A 20493-nucleotide genomic window follows, 5' to 3' on the forward strand; every position below is an offset into this window, starting at 1 on the left:
ATATATTATATATATATTATTATGACCACCTGCCAGTTTTAAACAAAATGAGCCATTTCGCCTCAGTGTTGCTGTTAGAGCGCGAAATAGTTACGAAAAGAGAATGCAAGGCAAAGCAAGTGAACCATCAATTGTATTGTGTTACACGCGGAGATATGGCCAATAAACGTGACTAGGATTACCCGAAGTTGTTTAAAAATTCCTATGTTTAACAAAAACAATGAGGCTCTTTAAGGTTAATCTTAATTTGTGTCAAGAGGTGTTAAAAAAGAATACTGATACTACCATCTTGAGATCCCTGGCTAACGAAGCAACAAACAATTACTATCCTGAAGATCTCTGGCTTCATATATTTACAGACTACTCTCTACTCTTCAATTGTAATAATGCAGGGCCAGGAATCTCCTCAAAATTACTTTTATTTTACACTTCTGTGGGACAAGGAGCCGCATTTGATGGTGAAATAACCACCATTCGAGCTGCTCTGTCTCAAATCCATTGTCACCATGACCAGTTTACAAAAGCAGTTATTTTTTGTGACTCTAAGGCAGCACTTCAATCCATCAATTCCTCTGACGATCCCCAAATCCTTGAAGTCATGGACTGCCGACGACTCCTACGAAGCCTTGAGTCACACAGGAAAATCATTGTCCTTCAGTGGGAAACGAGAGTGCAGATCTTTTGGCCAAGAAAGGCGCCTCAATTATTGAAATTCCTTCCCGCGCAATAACATTTTGTTTCATCAAGAAAATGGACACAAATTGTATAAAAGACCATTACCTCATGGACCTGTGCAAAAGAGAGTCCGATAAACCTTGGAGGGATTTAGTCCCCAAATCCTATATTGGGCGAAGGCGTAGAGCTGTGGCAGAAATCCGCCTGGCCACTGGACACGACTGTCTTCTTAAACACCTCATCAGAATTAACATTGCTCCTTCTCCCATCTGCACACTTTGTAACTTTGGGGAGGAAACGAATTCACCCCCATATTACGCACTATCCTGCTTTGCGCAGGTCTTCTCTAGTCGAGTGATATTGGGCACGAGATCTTTTGCATTAATGGACTCAAGCTACTGCATTATGTTTACCATCTCCTATTTAGATTTCTTATTGTGCTGTAACTACTGTCCAATAAATTTGCCATTGGAAATAAAATTAAAAAAAGCGCTTAACAAAAAATGCTTGACAAGAGGCAGAAAAGGAATAATATTGAAGCATACTTTAGACTTTGGAACTTTACCATGCCACTTTGGAAAAGCTAAGTTTTACTAGTAAGTCCGGAATTTTACAGTAATATATACACCGAAGAGCCATTACATTATGACCACCCTGCTAATACATGTAGGACCACCTTTAGCCCTCAAAACTGCTAGCACCCGCCGTGGCATTGCTTCCATTAGGTGCTGATAGGTAATCTTAGGTATCTGGTACCAAGCGCTCACCAACTGGTGCTGCAATTCCCTCACATTGCGAGGGGGTAGCGTGGCGGCACGAATTTTGTTTCCCAAGTAGGACCACAAATGCTCTATTGGATTAAAGTCAGGTGAATTTGGGGGCCAAGACATGACTTGAAAGTCGCTGGAATGTTCCTCAATCCAATCCATGATGATTCGACCCTTATGACATGGTGCATTATCCTGTTGGTAAACACCATCCCTCGCAGGAAAAACTGTTGCCATGAATGGGTGAACCTGGTCTGCAACTATGTTCAAGTCAGGGATTGTTCTATGAGGATTACGTGTCCTAATGTGCCCCATGAAAACATTGTTCCTGAGCGAGAAACCATGAAAACATGGGCGAGCCCATTGTTATAGATGGAGGGTGGCTCTTCGGTGTATACGTAAGTAAGAAGCTGTACCCAAGTCCTTAGTCCTTTTCTTCATGTTGTGGTGGTCAGGGCGCATTTGTTGAGGAAAATGCAGGCACGTCAAAAACTTAAATACTAATTTTTTCTTCGCTGTCAAAGCATACTTCAGACCTTTACCAAGTCACTTTGGAAGAGCTCTGTTTTAAAAATAATCGGTAAAATGCTGGTAAAATCGAATTTTCAACGTAACATACACAATGTAAGATCCTGCAACCAAGTCCTTAGTCCTTTTTTTCATTTGTAGTCAGAGAGCATTTAGTTAAGGAGAATGCATTGCATACACGTCAAAAATTTAAGAAAGTAATTTCTTCATCGCTGTCAAACGTCGTCACTCATGAAAAAATCGCAAAGTTTGGCAATCTTTCAATATTTTTCTTTAGCGCATTTTTTAAAAAATGCATTTAGCAGTTGTTTCTCCTTTTCTTGAACAATGCATTCACCAATGTGTCATAACTCAGCAAAGGTACTTATTCCACCCAATAAACATATTTCTTTTTTTGCGTCATTTTTCCTAATAGCGTTAAAACGAGAGTTAAGCCTTTGTTGAAAAATGACTTATTTGGAAAGACGCTGTTTTATTTAGGGGAAATTCCGTCAAATAATCTACTGTTTAAGAATCATAATCATCATAGTTGGCTTACTTACTGTTTAAGAATAATTTCTCCAAATTTCTCCTCGTTGATGGGCCACGAAGAATTGTTTGAAAAAAGGATTTTTCTCAGTAATACCAGATATTTCCCTATGCTATCGAAATAACGATTTTTTCTGACGAAGGAATATTGACATTGTATAAGGGAAATTCGCTTTCAGACAAGTTCGTAGCCTAATAACTATTGGGAAAATCTGATAACATCGGAGATAACTAAAGAATTTTAATAAACTCGTCGCAATGCGCATTTTTCGCTTTAGAATAGAAATTTTCCCTAAAAATCAAAGAATAAACTTTTAGTAACGTTAAGATTGAAATATATTCACTTTTTATTAAGAAAAAGGGTCATGTTTTAAATTTTCTAATAATATGGCAATTCTTGTAACTCTGTTTAATAAAAGTTTTTTCCAAAATGTTTCTCACTTTGCTTCGCCGCGAAGACTTCGTCGGGAAAACTTTATTTGAATTATGAAATGTCCAAAATTCTTCCATATTATACATACAGGATCCTAAAAATATAACAGATTAACCTTTTTTACTACATTTTGTCGTAAATTTAACATTTGAAGCATTAAACAAGAAAATTAAATGTCTATATTTCATAAAAATATGCATTCTAAGCTTTAGCGATGTGCTTTGGAGAAAAAACTATAGATCTCTGTTTCTAATTTAAAAACAGATGTAATTAAAATCATTTTAAAGAGAATTAATGGCATAATATTTTTCAAATAATGAAAAGAATCTTAATATTTTTCAAAATTTTTATGTTCTTGAACCTTTTCGTTGAAAAAGTTATTTCTGCGAGTATTTCTATTTTTCTTTTACTAAAAATAAATCGAGAGCTTTAAATTTACTACTGTGCAAATGTTAACACGTTGAACGCCGCGCTAATTTTACATGTCTTGCCCTTAAGGCACATTAGTAAATAACTAAAAACTAAATTTTCAAATATTAGACAGATTTTGTAAGTTTTTAAAAGGTTTAGCACGACGTATCTGAAATAAGTGGTGAATTATATAAGCCTACGAATTGTTTAGAAATTGTGGTGGATAAAAACCTAGTAAATTGAATTTATTAAACCAAGAATCACAATAATTAAGTAAATTTTGAATAAATTTTCTGCAATTCCATAAAAGAGTGTCAATTTTATAGTTCTATATCATGTTATACGCTGTCAGCCAGCTGTTTTTCGAAGCCTATGTGAAAGGTCCGTGTCAGCCACCGGTGGCTGACGCGTCCTAAATGGAAAGTCCAGTGTCAGCCACCGATGGCTGACGCGGCGCTCAACGTGAAACCTCTCCGTTAAGCCAGTAGGGTAAAGCGAAAAGAAAAAGTTTTCCATAATTGAAAAGCACTACCTCCCAAAAGTTATGTTTGGGCAAGTATATCCCTCGTGAACTAATCTCTTGTGAATTAGAATTTTTATACATCTTCTTCATTCCCCTCAAAAGCCTTAAACTTTTTCAAAATATAAAAGTTTTGCAAATTTTTCAGATTTTCAAAAAGTATCATATAAAAACAAATCACCCCTTAAAAGTTGTGTATTGAATGAAATATTATTTATGAATTTTTCAGAAATATTTTCTCTTTTTGCAACAGCTATAAAAATTATAAAATTTCGAGGAAAAAAAATATATAATTTTTAAAAATTATCGAAATAATAAAAATTGACACAAATGTTGCGCACCTACAATTCCCAAATATTGTGTACCTACTGAAAAATATATTCAAAAAATTTTTCTGAAATTTTTCTGGTTCATTTTCCCAGTTACTCAGTAACAGACACTGGAGGTTTTTTTTCTCTTTTCTTTTTTAAACTTTGTTCGTATTAATAATACTATTGTGAGGCTTATAAATTACAACCAAAAGTAAACAAGAGAGAGAAAGCTAAAGAATACACCATAGCTTCACAAAAGTATCATTGAAGGCTTGTTTAAGATTTGATATAAAAAGATATTGCAGCTTATACTCCCATATTAAAAGAGGCTAATTCCATTTAGATAGTTGATAGATCTAAGGTACTAATGCAAAACTAAAAGCTTTTTTTAGAGTAGTGGGATATTTCGCATTCGAAAAGTTTCTCAGGGCTTATGACTCCAAATTTGGTGGATATTTACCATAAAAACTGAATAGCTTAAATTCACTAAGTATTTTTGATCTGCACTGAGAAAAGAAATGTTACATTCTCTCATTTCTGATGAATTTCTTTTTTCAATCCGTAGAAACTTATCGATGAAAGGTGTTAGCATTTGACCAAACTCTTGCCCATTGGTCAGGGAAATCATTGAGAACTCACTGTTGGACCGCCCAGGTAATTCATAATATGCCTTAGTGTTAGCACATTTGAGTGACACTCGTCTGTCACTCATTGCACATCTTTCTTGAACTTCTTTTAAGAAGACAAATAACGTGAAAAAAATCCTTTATATCTGACACTGAAGGAGTTTAAGGAAAGATGAGTCCAAGTTAAATAGTTCCTAGTTCTTAAATAATCACGATATACATATTGTTATATTTTTGATCTGCGATGGAAACGACCATCTTTTGTCTCGTTCATGATTAACGTTATGTTTTTTCTTCCTTCCAAGTAAGTATCTTGAAGTTTCATTTCTTATTCTTTGCTTTGTTCGTATTTCTTCTTTGTTCGTATTTGTTCGTATTCGTTCTTTGTTCGTATTGTTCTTATTTGTTCGTGTACACCAGTCGAGAAAGATCGAAGAACCCTTGTATTTCATTATTTCAAATTTTATGTTTTTTCCCCCTGTGAATCATATGGAAATGCTACCGTGAAGTCAGTACCTGGTTACATATTTAGCCCATGATCCAGCAAATGTCCCAAGTTCACTTTTCGCTTGGAGTGTGACTGAGGTTGAAGGCAGTGTAGAGCTTGAGACTTCTGGTACTTCTCTGAAATCGAATTCAAAGTTTTCAAAATACGTTTTTCTTTTTATTTAGCTCGTTTCTAATGCTTCGCATAAAACAAGATTTTGTTTTTAATCTACCCATCTTTTTTAATTAATTGCTCACAGACTTTCAAATCAATGTTACATTTATTATCATTCATATTACAGTTTGTTGGTCATTTAAAAACCTCTGGCTTTATATGAACTTTCCTTACGTTTTTATAGCTGCAATGCTCGTGGTAAACGCCATTGCACTCAGCGATGTCTAAAAGTTGTTTTTGTACAAATGTCTACTTAAGTAATAAACGTGGGTATTTCTTTTCAGTGATTGTACAATTTTTAAACTATCTGCATGTTCTCATTTCATCAAAGTAAGGATTTTCTCCAATGTAGAATTGAAAAGGAAATTCTGCATCGAATTTCCTTCAGTCTGACTGAAACTTTTTACGCTAACTTCATTTTCTTTTGTTTCTTACTGTCCATTAACACTCTCCGTTAATGCGTGGTTGTTATTCAGCTAAAAGCAATGCAACATCGTAACATGTCTTCAAATTTGGTAGTATAAACTACAGATAAATTCTCTCGAACAACCATTAAAAGGAGACTTTAACTTTATTTCGTGCAGAATACTTTCGTCCTTCATTTGTCATGAGTAATAAAGTCTTCAAATAAACTGATACACTGAGTTGCGCAAGAGTGAATGGAGTAACAAGCAGCCTCTTGCGAAAAGAAAACACAATCTTCACGCCTGAGCCGTGGTGGCTCAGGGGTTAGAACACTCGCCTGCCAATGAGGTGAACCGGGTTCGAATCCCAACCATGGCTGGTCGATACGAATTCCGTACTCGGCTCGCACTGACCGCAGTGCTGAACGTAAGATATCTTCAGTGATAGACGGATCATGGTTTAGAGTCCTCTTGCCATGAGGCTAACCTTGGGAGGTTTACGCGGTTTTCCTCTCAATGTAACAAATATGCGGGTTAGTTCCATAAAAAAGTCCCCTACGAAGGCGAAATTTCTTCCAATACTTGATTCAGGAGTTCCTTTGTCATCTGGATTGGGTTCAAAGTTACGGAATTGAACATTGGTATTCGCAAACCTAGAATTGGGTCGGCAGTTTAAGGACGGTTATAAAGTTAAATCTTCACGCGTGTACTGTCCATCTTTTGAGAAAAAGAGAAATACGTTGCTGGTTTCAAATTTATGTTTAGATTACTTACCGAAATGCCTTGCTGATTTTCTTCTGACGTGGAAATTGTGAAAATTTATATTGTGAAAATAAATCTGCTACGTTTGGCTACCATACGGAAAATTATTATAAAATTCAAGAACATTGCAACAAAGGAAAATATAATGGAAAAATTTTGAAACAAATATCACTAGAATTTAATACATTTAATACAGAAAGTAAGAGGGGCAATTTGTTTTTAACTGGCAAGTTTTAATTTTTTTTTTAAAATTTACAAAAATTTTCTGTTTTTTTTAAAAATTTCAAACTTTTAAGGCTTTTGCAGGGAGTGAAGATGATTGCATAAAAAAATCTGAAAAATTTCAAGTGTGATATACTCTTCTATTTCCAACTTTTGAGAGATAGTGCTTTTCAATTAAAGAAAAGGTTTTTTTTTTCGCTCTATCCTAGTAGCTAATTTACCACTAATTCAACCAATGTTTCAAATCACTAGAAATATAAAACTAGATACTTTTAACAGTTTGGCAACCACAATTCTATAAATAACAAAGAACTAGAGTATGCGACTTTACTTCGAATTAACTGTTTAACTGCACTTCCTAATGGTCTGTTTGGTTAAAAAAAATTAATTCAGAAAGGGTTAAGACGAAAGATATTGAAACACATAATCAGTGAGCTTCTTGCTCTGGGCATAGCTTAATTCTTAGAGAGAAAAAAAAAATTGAATCAAAATTTTAGACAAGAGTAGCCAAAAGAATTACCTTCCAAATTTAGGTATTTATATATTTTTCAGAATTTCGAATGTCAGACCTAAAACCTAAAAATAAAAGAGATTAAAGTGAATAAAATTTTAATGGTTTATATTATTGATAAAAAGGAACTGAGACAGATTTTATCTCACTGCCGCCGAAAGGGTACAGAGGCCCAGTTAAGAAAATGGACTGAGCTTGAAATGCGCATTCGAAAAAATTAGTGAAACTCAAAATAAGAGTTTAATAAAATATGAGTACTAATTATTAGTCCCGCAGTGGACTGATCGTTAAGACACGGCTCCCAGCAGATCAGCGAAGTCAAACATCACTGCCTGCGGTCAGTGTGCGGGTGGGTGACCACTTGGATCAGTCTGCGTAGGGACCGAGGGTGTGCGGTATTAGTCCTCGTTAAACTGTTCTACCGTAAAGTGGTCGACTTCGCGTGCAGGTCGTCGGGCTACCGAAGCGGGGGTGCCATCCCCTCCGAGGAGGATCAAAATTGTGATGGCATGTCTTCGGATCATCCTCAGGGATGTTTCCCAGACAGTCACCAATAGCCCATTGTGTAGCTCTAGTGCGACGTAAATGAACAAATCATATAAAATATTATTTAAATGTTTTTATTTTTTATTGGCAAGGGTCTAAAAAAATTCGTGGCGCATAATTTTAGTTCTTGAAAATTAAGCTGTTTTTAAAACTGATTTGGTACGCGTGTTTTATAAAGTAACTACACTGTAAAAAATACCCGTTATTTTTTGAAAATTTCTCCGTTTATTTAACGGTTTAAGGCCGTTTTGCTGAAAAAACGATTTTCCTCTATTTTTCACCCTAATCACAAACGGATAAAACCGTCAGCTGAAATTCTAGGTTTTGCTATGCGGTTTTGCATCCCGTAATATAATTTTACCATTTCTGCAATACCTAACGATTATTTTCTATACTTGCTCTTACTTATATTGCTCTATACTTATATTGCATAAATATAACTAAGATTCAACTTTATTGTTGAATGGATACAATACTGAAGCGAAATTCTCTCGATAAATTTATTTTACGGTTTAGTTTTAATTAGTTTTTTAACGCTTATTTCGAACTATGTTCAGTTACATTAACACGCATTTTGAGCTAAGTCTAGTTTTCTTAACGCGTATTTTATGTTAGGATCATTTTTCTAAACGCGCATTTTGAGCTGTGTCTAGTTACCTTAACACTTATTTTATACTATAAACATTTTCCGAAACGCACATTTTGAAATATACGTAGTTTCTTTAACAAGTATTTTATGTTATGACCATTTTCATAATCGCATATTTTGAAATATGTCTACTTTCCTTAACGAGTATTTTATGTTCTGACCATTTTCCGAATTGCGCATTTTGAGATATGGTTTCCTTAACGAGTATTTTATGTTTTGATCATTTTCCCAATTGCGCATTTTGAACTATGTTTGGTTTTCTTAACGAGTATTTTATGTTATGACCATTTTCATAGACTCGCATTTTGAGGTGAGTTGGAAATAAAATACATCACCAACGACTAGCTTTAGTTTTCAAACACTGTAAAACTTAGCTTTTATAATTTTATAACATTTCCATACCTGTATAGTCTTGAGGAGCGAATTATTTATAAGGAACTTGTAGCCAAAGATGTATTACTTTCTGGTGTTTAAGATTTTAAAACTCGTTTCGAAGTAGAATAAATGCTGTAAACATTACGTTTCACTTTTTAGAATCCTAATTATAATAAACACTAAATGCGAAACAGAAATAGGATTCAACTTTTTGTTGTGTTTCTACTATACTTATGCTTAATAATATGCGTCATTTATATTCATATTGTTAAATCATAACTTTTTAGCGTGACACAAAATGTTCAAACCTTTTAATTTATATGAATATTTTCCCTGAAAAAAAAAGTTTGGTAACCATTAGTTACAGCGATTTGTTATTCATCAAGCCACTAAGTTATGTATTCAATTAAATATCTCATTGCTAAGAAGAAATGAATAATTTCAGCTAAAAAGAACTGAAAATAATTACACCTTTGGAAGTTTATCGCAAAATTTGCGTGGCCCTTGTTTCATGTCACGTTTTTAAGCTTGTACATTTCCAAAAAAGATAGACTAAAAATGCCATTTTGAAAAGAAAGAAAAAATCTATAGCTTTAAGAGGAAAACTAATTTCAGATTTAAAATCCCCACACCCGAACTAGGCAACCTCCAGTATTTGTTGTATAATTGCAACAAAAAATTTGCTCCGCAGTGTAATTTTCTCATTAGTCAAATAACATCTATTTTTTGCTGAATTTATACAAGTACTTGATCTTGTCTAATTCGGGTGTGGAGGTTTCATATCAGAAATTCGTTTTGTTCCGTAAGCTACATATATTTTCAAAATTATATTTTGAACTTAATTTTTTTTACTAAATGTACAAGTTAATAAAGAACGTATACGTTTATATACATACATACATACAGAGATGCCAACTTGCTACGGACAGCAAATAAATATTTTAAAGTGGTACTTTATCAATTGTGATTCTTGGTTTAATAAATTCAAATCAGCAGATTTTTATCCATCACTATTTCTAAATAATTCATAGTCTTATATAATTCACCACTTTATAGTAGTTGTGTCAAGCTATGCCATTTAAAAAAGCAAACAAAAATAGTCACACATTTTCAGAATTAAGTTTGCATTTATTTACCGTTTTTTTTTAATTATTTTGGCGTGTCCGGAGCAAGTTGACATCTCTGTACATACATCGGCTTGTCTGCTTCTTTGAAAATAACCCTTAAGATATAAAAAAACTTTGACCTTAACTTATAAGGCGAAATTAACGTTTGCGATCTGCCACAGAGCGACAAATCGTTGTTGTTGTTACTTATGTCACTTCCCAATACCAGAAATAAGCCAGCTAGAAATCAAGCAAAAGGTGTGTTTCTAGCTTTTTCATTAGCGCCATACGCTGAAGCCAAGAATACGACTTCACTCACTCGTCACAGCCCATTTTTTAAGGGAAGATCCAATCATACTCCATTTATTCATCCACAGATCGTAATTTTGAAATGAACCAGAGAATGATTAATCTCCAATTTAGTATCCTCAGAGGTCTTGATTTGATATGGGTTTCTACCTTCATACTTTTTTCTTTATTTTTGTATTAATTTAGATTAAAATAAGTGAAGAATATTATATTTAGCATTTAAATAATTTATGGTTTTGAAATATAGCATGAAACACAGGTGTCTTTTTCTGCGTTAAAGGTAAAATCTTCCAAACACGACTCCCGTCAGAAAAATAATTTTTCAAATTTGCAGTTATAGAGATCTAAGAGAAACAGAGAGAACTAATTTACACTAATTTAAACTAATTTCTCTCTCTCTCTATTTTATATTTTTGTACAAATATAATTCTGATAATCTAACAGACTATTTTAGTAGATGAGGGCAAGAATTTGTTACATTTTTAGAAACTGTGACTTATCTATAATTTGCCTAAAGAATTTCGTGCATGCAGCCATTAACTTTCATGGATGTTAGAAAAGGTTCTTTACGATTAGCGAGGCATATAAAATTTAAGTGTCTAACAATTAAGACAACTTCGCTAAAACTTGAAAATGTAGTATTTTTCATTTTAAGTCATTTTTCCATCACGACATACGAGTAGTTCGAAGCTTCATATGAAATGCGTACTGTCATTTTATCTCGTAGTTACTCTTACAAAAAGTTAAAGAGTGGGAGTAATTATCATTATTCTTCATGTTTTAGTATTTAATTATCTACCAATTTATTAAAACTTGGGCAAAAAGTGGAACATTTGGCATGCCCGAAACATTGTTCAACATGGATTATAACATTATAACATACTGTTTAAACAACACTGTTTTACTGAAACTGTCTGAAACATTGCTATTTTTGTGTTGATTCGGCATAGCGAAGACAAAGAAAGTTTTGCCGCTATAAATAGCAAGATTTAAACTTAACCCGTTATGTCCCGAAATTATATATTGAAATGATACAGAAAGTGGTATAATATATCATCGAAATTTATTGGTTTTTCTACAGTTGGAGCATTCAAAAGTCTTTGATAGATCAAAAAGTACTTGCTCCTTATAATTCTAAATCTAATCAGAAGTAACTAAATCATTGTGGTATCTGAAAATCTTTTAATTCACCCAGATAAAAGAAAATACTGAAAGAAGTTTTCCACCACAATGAATGTCTTTGAAAAAACGAACTGTCCTAAATATCGTACGCTGGGCGTTAACCGGTTAATAGTATAATCATTGCTAATCACTTGTAAAGCAGAGATGCCAACTGCTCTGGACGCGCAATAATAACTTAAAAAACGGTAAACAACTACAAGCTAAGATTTGCAAATATTTTCCTCATTTTGCTTAAATTTTAAACGGTGTAGCATGAACTAACTGTTATAAAGCAAAGATGCCAACTGCTCCGGACACGCCAAAAAAATTTAAAAAATGGTAAATAACTACAAAGTAAATTTTGCAAATATTTGACTATTTTTGCTTGCTTTTTAAAAGGTATACCTAGACATACGTACTAGAAAGTGGTGAATTATATAAGCTTACGAATTATTTTGAAATAGTGGTGAATAAAAATATACTAAATTGAATTTATTAAACCAAGAATCATAATTGATAAACTACCACTTGGAAATATATATTTGCTGTCCGGAGCAAGCTGGCATCTCTGCAAATACCGGAGAAGTTGGCAGATACACAGATATAACTAATTGTTTCGCTACACCATGCGTTAAGCTTTACTTAACGCATGGTGGTCAAATTGTTTAATAATTTTAGCAAATATTGGGAAAAACTCCAGTTTCATTTCGGTAATATGCTGTTGTACCGATGCTGCCAAACTACAACAGATTTTTCTCATACAGTAAAATTGAAAGACAACAGTAAATTTCAGAAAAAACAATTTTATTATTGTGCCAAATCCATTTTTCTTTTTCAATTTGTAGAATCAACTCAATGCTTTTTTATTTTCCTGAAAGGATAATACATCAAACGGCACATAGATTCAATTAAGTCGAAGATGGCGATGAAGCTGATGCCCATCCACATCCCAACAAAACCTCCAACGTAACGAAAGAGATCGGTGGTCTGTAAAAATGAAAAATAGTTTATACAGTTCTGGGGGCAATAATATGGTATAGTAATTTAAAGTACTTACATGATACAAGGGCTGATACACTTTTGTTAACACTCTGAATTTTCTGAACGAAATTACAAGATTTATTTCCTTAACTCTAGAGAAAAAAAAATAACTATCTATTCATATGATGAAATGATATATAGTAAAATATTATACAATAAAAAATTTACGGATACTTAAAAAGAAGTGAAAAACAGATCCCCTTCCAAACTTTTGACATATTGGTTTGATTTTCATTTTGTAAAGTATTGCATCGAGCCACGATGGCTTCGTGGTTGAAGCACTAAATTGTCATTTTAAAGAAATGGGGTTCGATTCTCAGTGGCGGCTTGAAACCCACCCAGCATCAGATGGATGGGTACAAGCTTGTCTGGTGAGTAAAGCCGGCCCGTGCAGACCACATTGCCCCAATCATGCCATCGGTCACGAAATTGTGGAGCCTTAACCTCCATGACCCCATTGGTCTACAACGGGCTGTTGCAGGAAAACTTTACTTTAAAGTATTTCATCATGTTCTACCTTTGGAAAAATTTTATATACATGACATTTAACACTAATGGCATCAGATTATGCTTTTTTATATATAAAACGCATTGTTCCTGAATAATAGTATTGAATTCTATTCAATTTAGCTTTCAAATATAGCCACTGTAAACAAATTACATGAAATTCTTGCAACTTTAGGTATCAAAAAATGATTCAAGGAGAAATAAGATGGGTAGTAGGGTGTATTAAAGAAGTCGATATTGCGGAATATTTAGAGATATGGTGAAAAAACTGTCAACCATCGTCATTATTGAGTATAATGAGGTATGAAAAATCATAACTCTGAATTGTGCCGTTCAGTCACAAAACCGACAATCTCCCAAAGTTTTAAGTAAAGTAAGTTTTATATAAGTTTCAAGTAAGCTTTTCCATTAACTAAATACAAGAAACCATGCAAACTCGATCAAATCCACGTTTTATAAGTATTTGATTTCTCGTAAGATGACTGTTATGTATTGAATCGTCAATGTAAAATATGATACCTATAACTTCCGATAGATTAAATCTCTGTTTACTCAAAAGTTTCACAGAAAAATAATCTGAAGTTTTTATTATTATCATTATTTTGCTTAATTTTCGCCCGGTAAAGACTTGCAAGTGACGTATTCGCTTAAATTGTGGCATTTGTTGATTCGAAAGCCAATCAGGTTCGATACACGCACGTGACGTCGTTTATAGGAATCCAATTAAACCTGATTTAAATCACATGGTTAGGCATAATCACTTCATTTCTTTTCGAATTGCAAGGACCCAATTAAAGCAAATGTCGATAGTTTTATTTGCATGTAGGGATAAAGTAGCTATATTAGTATTTTGAAAGCTATTTGAAACCACTTGCTTATATTGTTAAATGCCACCCTTTTGAAAGCCGTTCACAAGAATTATAAACAGTTAAAATTGAAAGTTTGTACAAAAAAGTGTCAGATTATAGGGAAAATTAAGTAGATGGTGTGAGAGTTTTACTATCGCATGTTAGTCGCTATCAATAATGCTAATAATACTGTGTATAATTAACCTTTTTTTATTGAGTTGAACCTCAAAACCTCTGTTAGGATGAATGTAAAGATGTTATCGGAAAGCATAACAAATAAGGATGAAAATAAAAGGAAAAATGAACTAAATCCTGATTTTCCGGGATAATTTGTAGTATAGTTGATAACTGTAATGTGCAAATACCATTGAAAGAACTGAGGTGTCTGCCTCGTTCATGAAATAAACCGTGTCTAAATCAAAACGTACTTAAAATGTGCTTATCATAATTTACAGTTCATACTGTAGGTGCTTTTTTCGGTCGTATAACATTCAAGTAGCTATAGCAATTATCAATTGTTAAAAGAGCAATTAAAAAATTTAAATATACAGGTTTTTTTTTAAATTTTATTTTATACCCGTCGTTGAACAGCCGACCTAATTTTGAGTTTACCACTACCAATGTTCAACTTTGCAGCCATGTAATATTTGAACCCAATCCAGAAGACAAGGGAACAAGTACTGGGAGAAATTTGCCCTCGTTTTTAACTTTTTGATGTAACTAATCCGCATATGAGTTACATGGAGAGTAATCATAAACCTCCTACGGTTTTCCGGGTGACAAGGAGATTCTATCTCATGATCCATAAATTAATATTGTGATGATGAAAATTAACTCAGTATTAATACTGTGTTTATTTTACATCAGCTTCATTGGGGGGCGAGCGCTTTATTCCTTAAACCGCAGCTGCTCAATATACAAGTGTTGATCAAAACAAGACAAACACTTCTATAATAACTGCATTTTTCTTTTAGCAACAATTTTAGAAGGTTTTACATGGCAAAAGTGCTCGCAATATTTAAAAGATCAAGCTTGAAGCCTTTAGATATGATGTTATTGTTGCCTATGCAAAATTTCCTAAACCAGAGAAGAAATTTTTTAAGCTTTTATACCAGCAATTTTTAAACCATTCTAAAATATTGCAATAATTTGATAAGAAAGCTTTCTTAATTACAGTGATATTAAAAAAGGAAATAAGCTACTTCCAACACTTATTTTGTTCGATCCAACCTTCACATGGTAACAAAAGACATTTCTAAAATGTGTTAAGCATTGTTTATCTAATTGCACCAAAAATTTTGCCATGTAAAATCTTCCAAAACATTTGTTGCTAATAGAAACATTATTTAAATAGAGTTCGTATCGAAGTATTTACATTATTTTGATAAACACTTGCACTAATTAAGTACTAATATAAATTCCGTGACTGTAAAAATAAAGTGAATGTTGAGTTTTCTACTTACTGACAATTTTCGTCTGTTATATTACACTGAAAAAAAAATAATGTACCATGTTGAGAAAATAAAATAAATGCAAAATAGTTCAAAAATTTATAGTTGCTTAGAAATGCTATTTTTCTTCCTTTTTTTAAAAAAAAATTGAAAGCACAGTTTTTAAATATTCTCCTAAATAGTTTAGTTTGATATACCTAAATGAGTTAAGAGAAATTTTAATAAATTGTGAATTTTAATAATAGCTTTTCTTATGATTGAAAATGCCTCTTTAAGCCTTTTGTGAGAATTAAAAGCAATCGCAATTTCCTAGTTGAAAAAAAAATTATGTCAAATAGTAGCTTTTTCATTGAAATATAGAGGGATGTTATTTAGTTAAGGTGTCCGAACCAAACGACTGATTTAAATAATTTGACTATTATTATTCAATCAATTACCGTACTATTGTGATTGAAAATTTCTGATAATTTTAGTGAAATTCACTAAATAAAAATATTCCGTATGAGGTGTTTCGTGATACCCTCGTTAAAAGGCTTGAAAGAAAGTGGTGTCGAGTTTTAGCTCACTGGATTACCAAGTGTATATCTATTGGGTTTTTCTGATGAAAGTCGGTTCTGCCTTTGAATCAGCGAAAGCCGTATATTCGTTAGAAGGAGGCCGGGTAAGTGCTTGCTACCGACCTGCCTTCAGCCTAGACACACTGGACCTACACCTGAAGTTATGGTCTGGGGAGTAATTTCCTGTGTGGCAGCAGGAGCACTCTCTTGGTTATTCCACTCACCTTGACTGCAAATTTGTACGTCAACCTGGTGATTCAACCTGTTTTGTTACCATTCATAAGCAGCATTCAATCGGATATTTTCCAACAGGAAAACGCTCGCCCTCATACTGCTGTTGTAACCCAACATGCTCTACAGAATGTCGATATGTTGTCCTGGCCTGCTGTATCACCAGATTACGCATGGGACATCATTGGGAGACAACTTCAGCGTCATCCACAACCAGCATTAACTATCCCCGTATTCACTGAGTGTAACAGGTATGGAACTCCATCCCACAAAACGCCATACTGCATCTGCATGACACAATGCATGCCCATTTTCATGCTTGGATTAAAATTTCTGGTGGTTTCACTGGTAATTAATGTAGCAGTATTTCACATTTGAAATGGTTTTTCTCTTGATTGCATTAACCTGTGATCTTGAAACTTAAATTAATTAAATATGTTACTCAGATAAACACATGTTGCTCAGACAGAATTTCATTACTCTACATTAGTTTTTTTCTTGGTGTCGGAATTTTTTTCCATCAGTATTTGTATAAATAACTACCAATAACTGCCTATATTAATATTTTCTTCCATAAGTGATAATTCCTGAACATTTAATATTTTGAGATCTCAGGGACAAATTAAATGCATTAACTACATTTAACAATTACCTTAGAAAATTTCTTTAGTATTTAATTTTTAACTTCGTTATTTTATTTTTAATAATGCAATTTTTAGTACCCGATATTATTAAATTGATTTAATACAGATTTTATAAGATCATTTTCAAGCTCAATGTGGTTAATTTTAGTTTTGCTCTCGAAATCTGCAAAGATGTATGTTTTTTGCTAAGCTGGTGCGGTTATATAGAAAATTTATTTGCGATAATATTCTTATTTAAAATTTTTTATAAATGTTACAAAATAGAATTCATTACCATTCGGGCAGAGAACTTCACTTCATCGTAACTTACTTTGTAATACACATCCCTAAAATTAAAAGAAAGGAAATTTTGTTTGGTTATAAAGTAAGACAATAAGTATTCATACATCAAAAACTAACAAATTTGCAGATAAACTGTCTAATATTTTTTCCATTTATTCCATTAAATCACAAGTAATACTCTTTCTCAAATCGAGGAAAATATTACTGGTAGTCTACAATTTCTGCCGAGCATTAATTTTGTATATTGAATACAAATATAAATTAAATGCTATTACTTTTTACAGCTTTATTTCTAGAAAAAGCGAAGCGTAATAAGGTTTAACTGAATAAAGTTAAGAAAGAAAAGTCGTTTTATCTTACTTGCATGCTTTTTGACATTGTGAAAAGCATGTTCTTATCATTTCAGTTCTTGAACTTGGTTTGCCTGCAAAATATAAAAGTAATAATAATAATAATAAATATAAAAGAAATTTAAAAAAAATCTATTGCATACAAGCTCTGAAATTAGCATTATTAATAAAATAAATAGTACTAATAAAATAAGTAATACTTATAAAATAAGTAATAATTATAAAAGAAGAAAAATAAGTAATTACTAACTCCTATCAGCAAAAATATGTTTGTTATTAAGAGGAAATATAACTCGACGTTAAAACTTATTGCTGAATTTGAAGTGAGGTTGACATTTTTAGCATTTCCATAAATCTAATGAAGCAATTGTTACCATTTTTAGAAATTCTCCCTGTTGTAGTGGACAAAATAAGGAAATTTTGCTACTGACAAGTGGCTGGTTGTAGCAATTTTGACAGTGACCACTTTGAAAGAAAAACATGGCCATTTGTTTCAAACATGGAGCTAGGAGTAGATGGAGGAGACACTAGCAAAAATTCGTGAAGCCGAAAGCTTGGCAATGTTAACCGCGAAATTAACCGTCGGCCATCTTACATACTTCAAAACATTGGCAGTTGTAGCTCGTTTATGCTTGAATTGTCGTATGTTCGGACAGTTATTATCATTTTTATTTTATTCGTTATTCGAGTAGTCTTACTTTGTCTTATTATTTTTTCTTGGACTTCTTATTATTTTAATTATGACTTCTTGCATCTTAAGGTTTTATGTTACTTTATAAAAATTTCAGCTGTAGTTTTATTTATTTCTGTCGAAGTTATTCATCTGAAAATTGATATTTTTTAANAGATTTATCATGCTAACCATTTTATCAAGTTTTATCCGCATATAAAAATACTTGCATTTACACTGCTTTAGAATTCTCATCATTTTTACTATACTTATTGATTGTGTAATTGCACTCTATTCTACCTTTTAATATGTTTTTAAAACCGTGTGTCTGGCGCAGCATGTCCTCTCTGGACCTTGCGCCATTAAAACTTACATTCAATTCAGATATTGGCATTGGAGCAGTTTTGCAACAGATTGATAACGATGTTGTACGACCGTTAGCGTTTTTTTCACGCAAACTTACAACTACCGAACGTAACTATAGTACATATGATCGTGAGTTACTTGTAATTTATAACTCTGTAAGGCATTTTAAACATATGTTAGAAGGACGAAAATTTTGCGTTTATACTGATCACAAGCTATTGACGTACGCATTTTATAAAAATAATGGTAATAACTCGCCTCGATAAGTGAAACATCACGAATACATTTCTCAATTTACTACAGATATACTTTTCATTTAGGGAAACGAAAATTTAGTGGCAGACGCACTTTCCAGAGTTTCTGAAATTCATATATCTGATAATATTAATTATGAGGAAATAGCACGTGTACACTCTTCTGGGGATGAGTTGCATGAGGCTAGGAGATCAGAGGTTTTGAAGCTCAAACCTTTCGTATTCACGCCAGATGGTTTAGAACTATGGTGTGACACGTCCACTGGCAAGGTACGCCCTTACGTACCTCAAGCATTTCGAAAAGTAATTTTCGAAAATATTCATAATTTATCTCATCCAGGAGTGCAGGCAACCGTTGACTTGATCCGAAAAAGATTTGTCTGGCATTCCTTAAAAAAAGACGTCTCGGAATGGACAAAATCCTGCTTGCAGTATCAGAAATCTAAGTTTCAGCGACACACAAAGTCTGAACCTGGCATTTATCCTCTTCCACGATGTCGTTTCAGCCATATCCACATAGACATAGTAGGTCCCCTACCTCCATCTAAAGGATACAGGTATTGTCTGACATGTGTTGACAGATATAGTCGTTGGCCAGAAGCATTTCCAATGCCAGACCAGACAGCAAATACCGTGTCTGAGATTTTTTTTCTGGGTGGATAGCTCGCTTTGGAGTACCAGATGTAATAGTGTCCGATCAAGGCACACAGTTCGAAGGCAATCTGTTCCAAGATTTGGCTAAATTTCTTGGGTGTGAAAAGAGACGGACCGCAACATACAATCTCTCATCAAACTGAATCGTAGAACGATTTCGCCGGCAACTTAAGAATGCCATCAAATGTCACGCTACTAATCGCTGGAGTGAAGTTCTACCAGTAATTCTTTTGGGCATTCGTTCCAGTTTGAAGCCTGATACTTTTTGGTAGCTTTTATCCTAATCTTCAATCTTTACTTGGTGACCTTTTACATCACAACCTTTTAAAGTTCATCAAAACTATTGGACTATATTCTCTGCTTTAAAATAATACATTCTCTGCTTTAAATAATAAATCAGTAGCTTGATCTAGAGTCCGACTATTAACCTAGTGCCTGGCGCAGCATAGCCATTTCTGGCTCTTGTGCCAATAAAATCCAACTAACTAACTAACTTGAAGCCTCATATCGGAGTTTCAGTAGCAGAGTTAGTTTACGGCTGTACTTTAAGGCTGCCTGGAGAATTTTTTAGATGTCATACAACTGATCATGGAGCTAGGAGTAGATGGAGGAGACACTAGCAGAAATTCGTGAAGCCGAAAACTCGGCAATGTTAACCGCGAAATTAACCGTCGGCCATCTTACTTACTTCAAAACATTGGCAGTTGTAGCTCGTTTATGCTTGAATTGTCGTATGTTCGGACAGTTATTATCATTTTTATTTTATTCGTTATTCGAGTAGTCTTACTTTGTCTTATTATTTTTTCTTGGACTTCTTATTATTTTAATTATGACTTCTTGCATCTTAAGGTTTTATGTTACTTTATAAAAATTTCAGCTGTAGTTTTATTTATTTCTGTCGAAGTTATTCATCTGAAAATTGATATTTTTTAAAACCAGAAAGTATCCCATTGCATTCCAAATATGAAATAGATAAAAAAAATTTAAATTTATTAAAAATCTAATATTATATACAAGTGATTGCATGTAATATTAGATAATAATAAAGTACTCCATGATTACATATACATTTATTCTAAGCTTTATAGTGATGTAGTTTTTGCTTAATGTTAAGGTATTGATAGTTTCTGTTC

The 20493-nt window shown here is 33.1% G+C and overlaps 1 protein-coding gene across 1 annotated transcript; it reads left to right on the forward strand.

The window, feature by feature from the left end:
* Positions 1-220: 220 nt before the first annotated feature.
* LOC107447597 (uncharacterized) lies at positions 221-730 on the forward strand. Its single transcript, XM_016062545.1, has one exon. The coding sequence runs from the start codon at positions 221-223 to the stop codon at positions 728-730; it is 510 nt and encodes a 169-aa protein (XP_015918031.1).
* Positions 731-20493: the final 19763 nt, after the last annotated feature.

This window comes from Parasteatoda tepidariorum, chromosome 9 (genome assembly GCF_043381705.1).
Source record: "Parasteatoda tepidariorum isolate YZ-2023 chromosome 9, CAS_Ptep_4.0, whole genome shotgun sequence".
Lineage (NCBI taxonomy): Eukaryota > Metazoa > Arthropoda > Arachnida > Araneae > Theridiidae > Parasteatoda > Parasteatoda tepidariorum.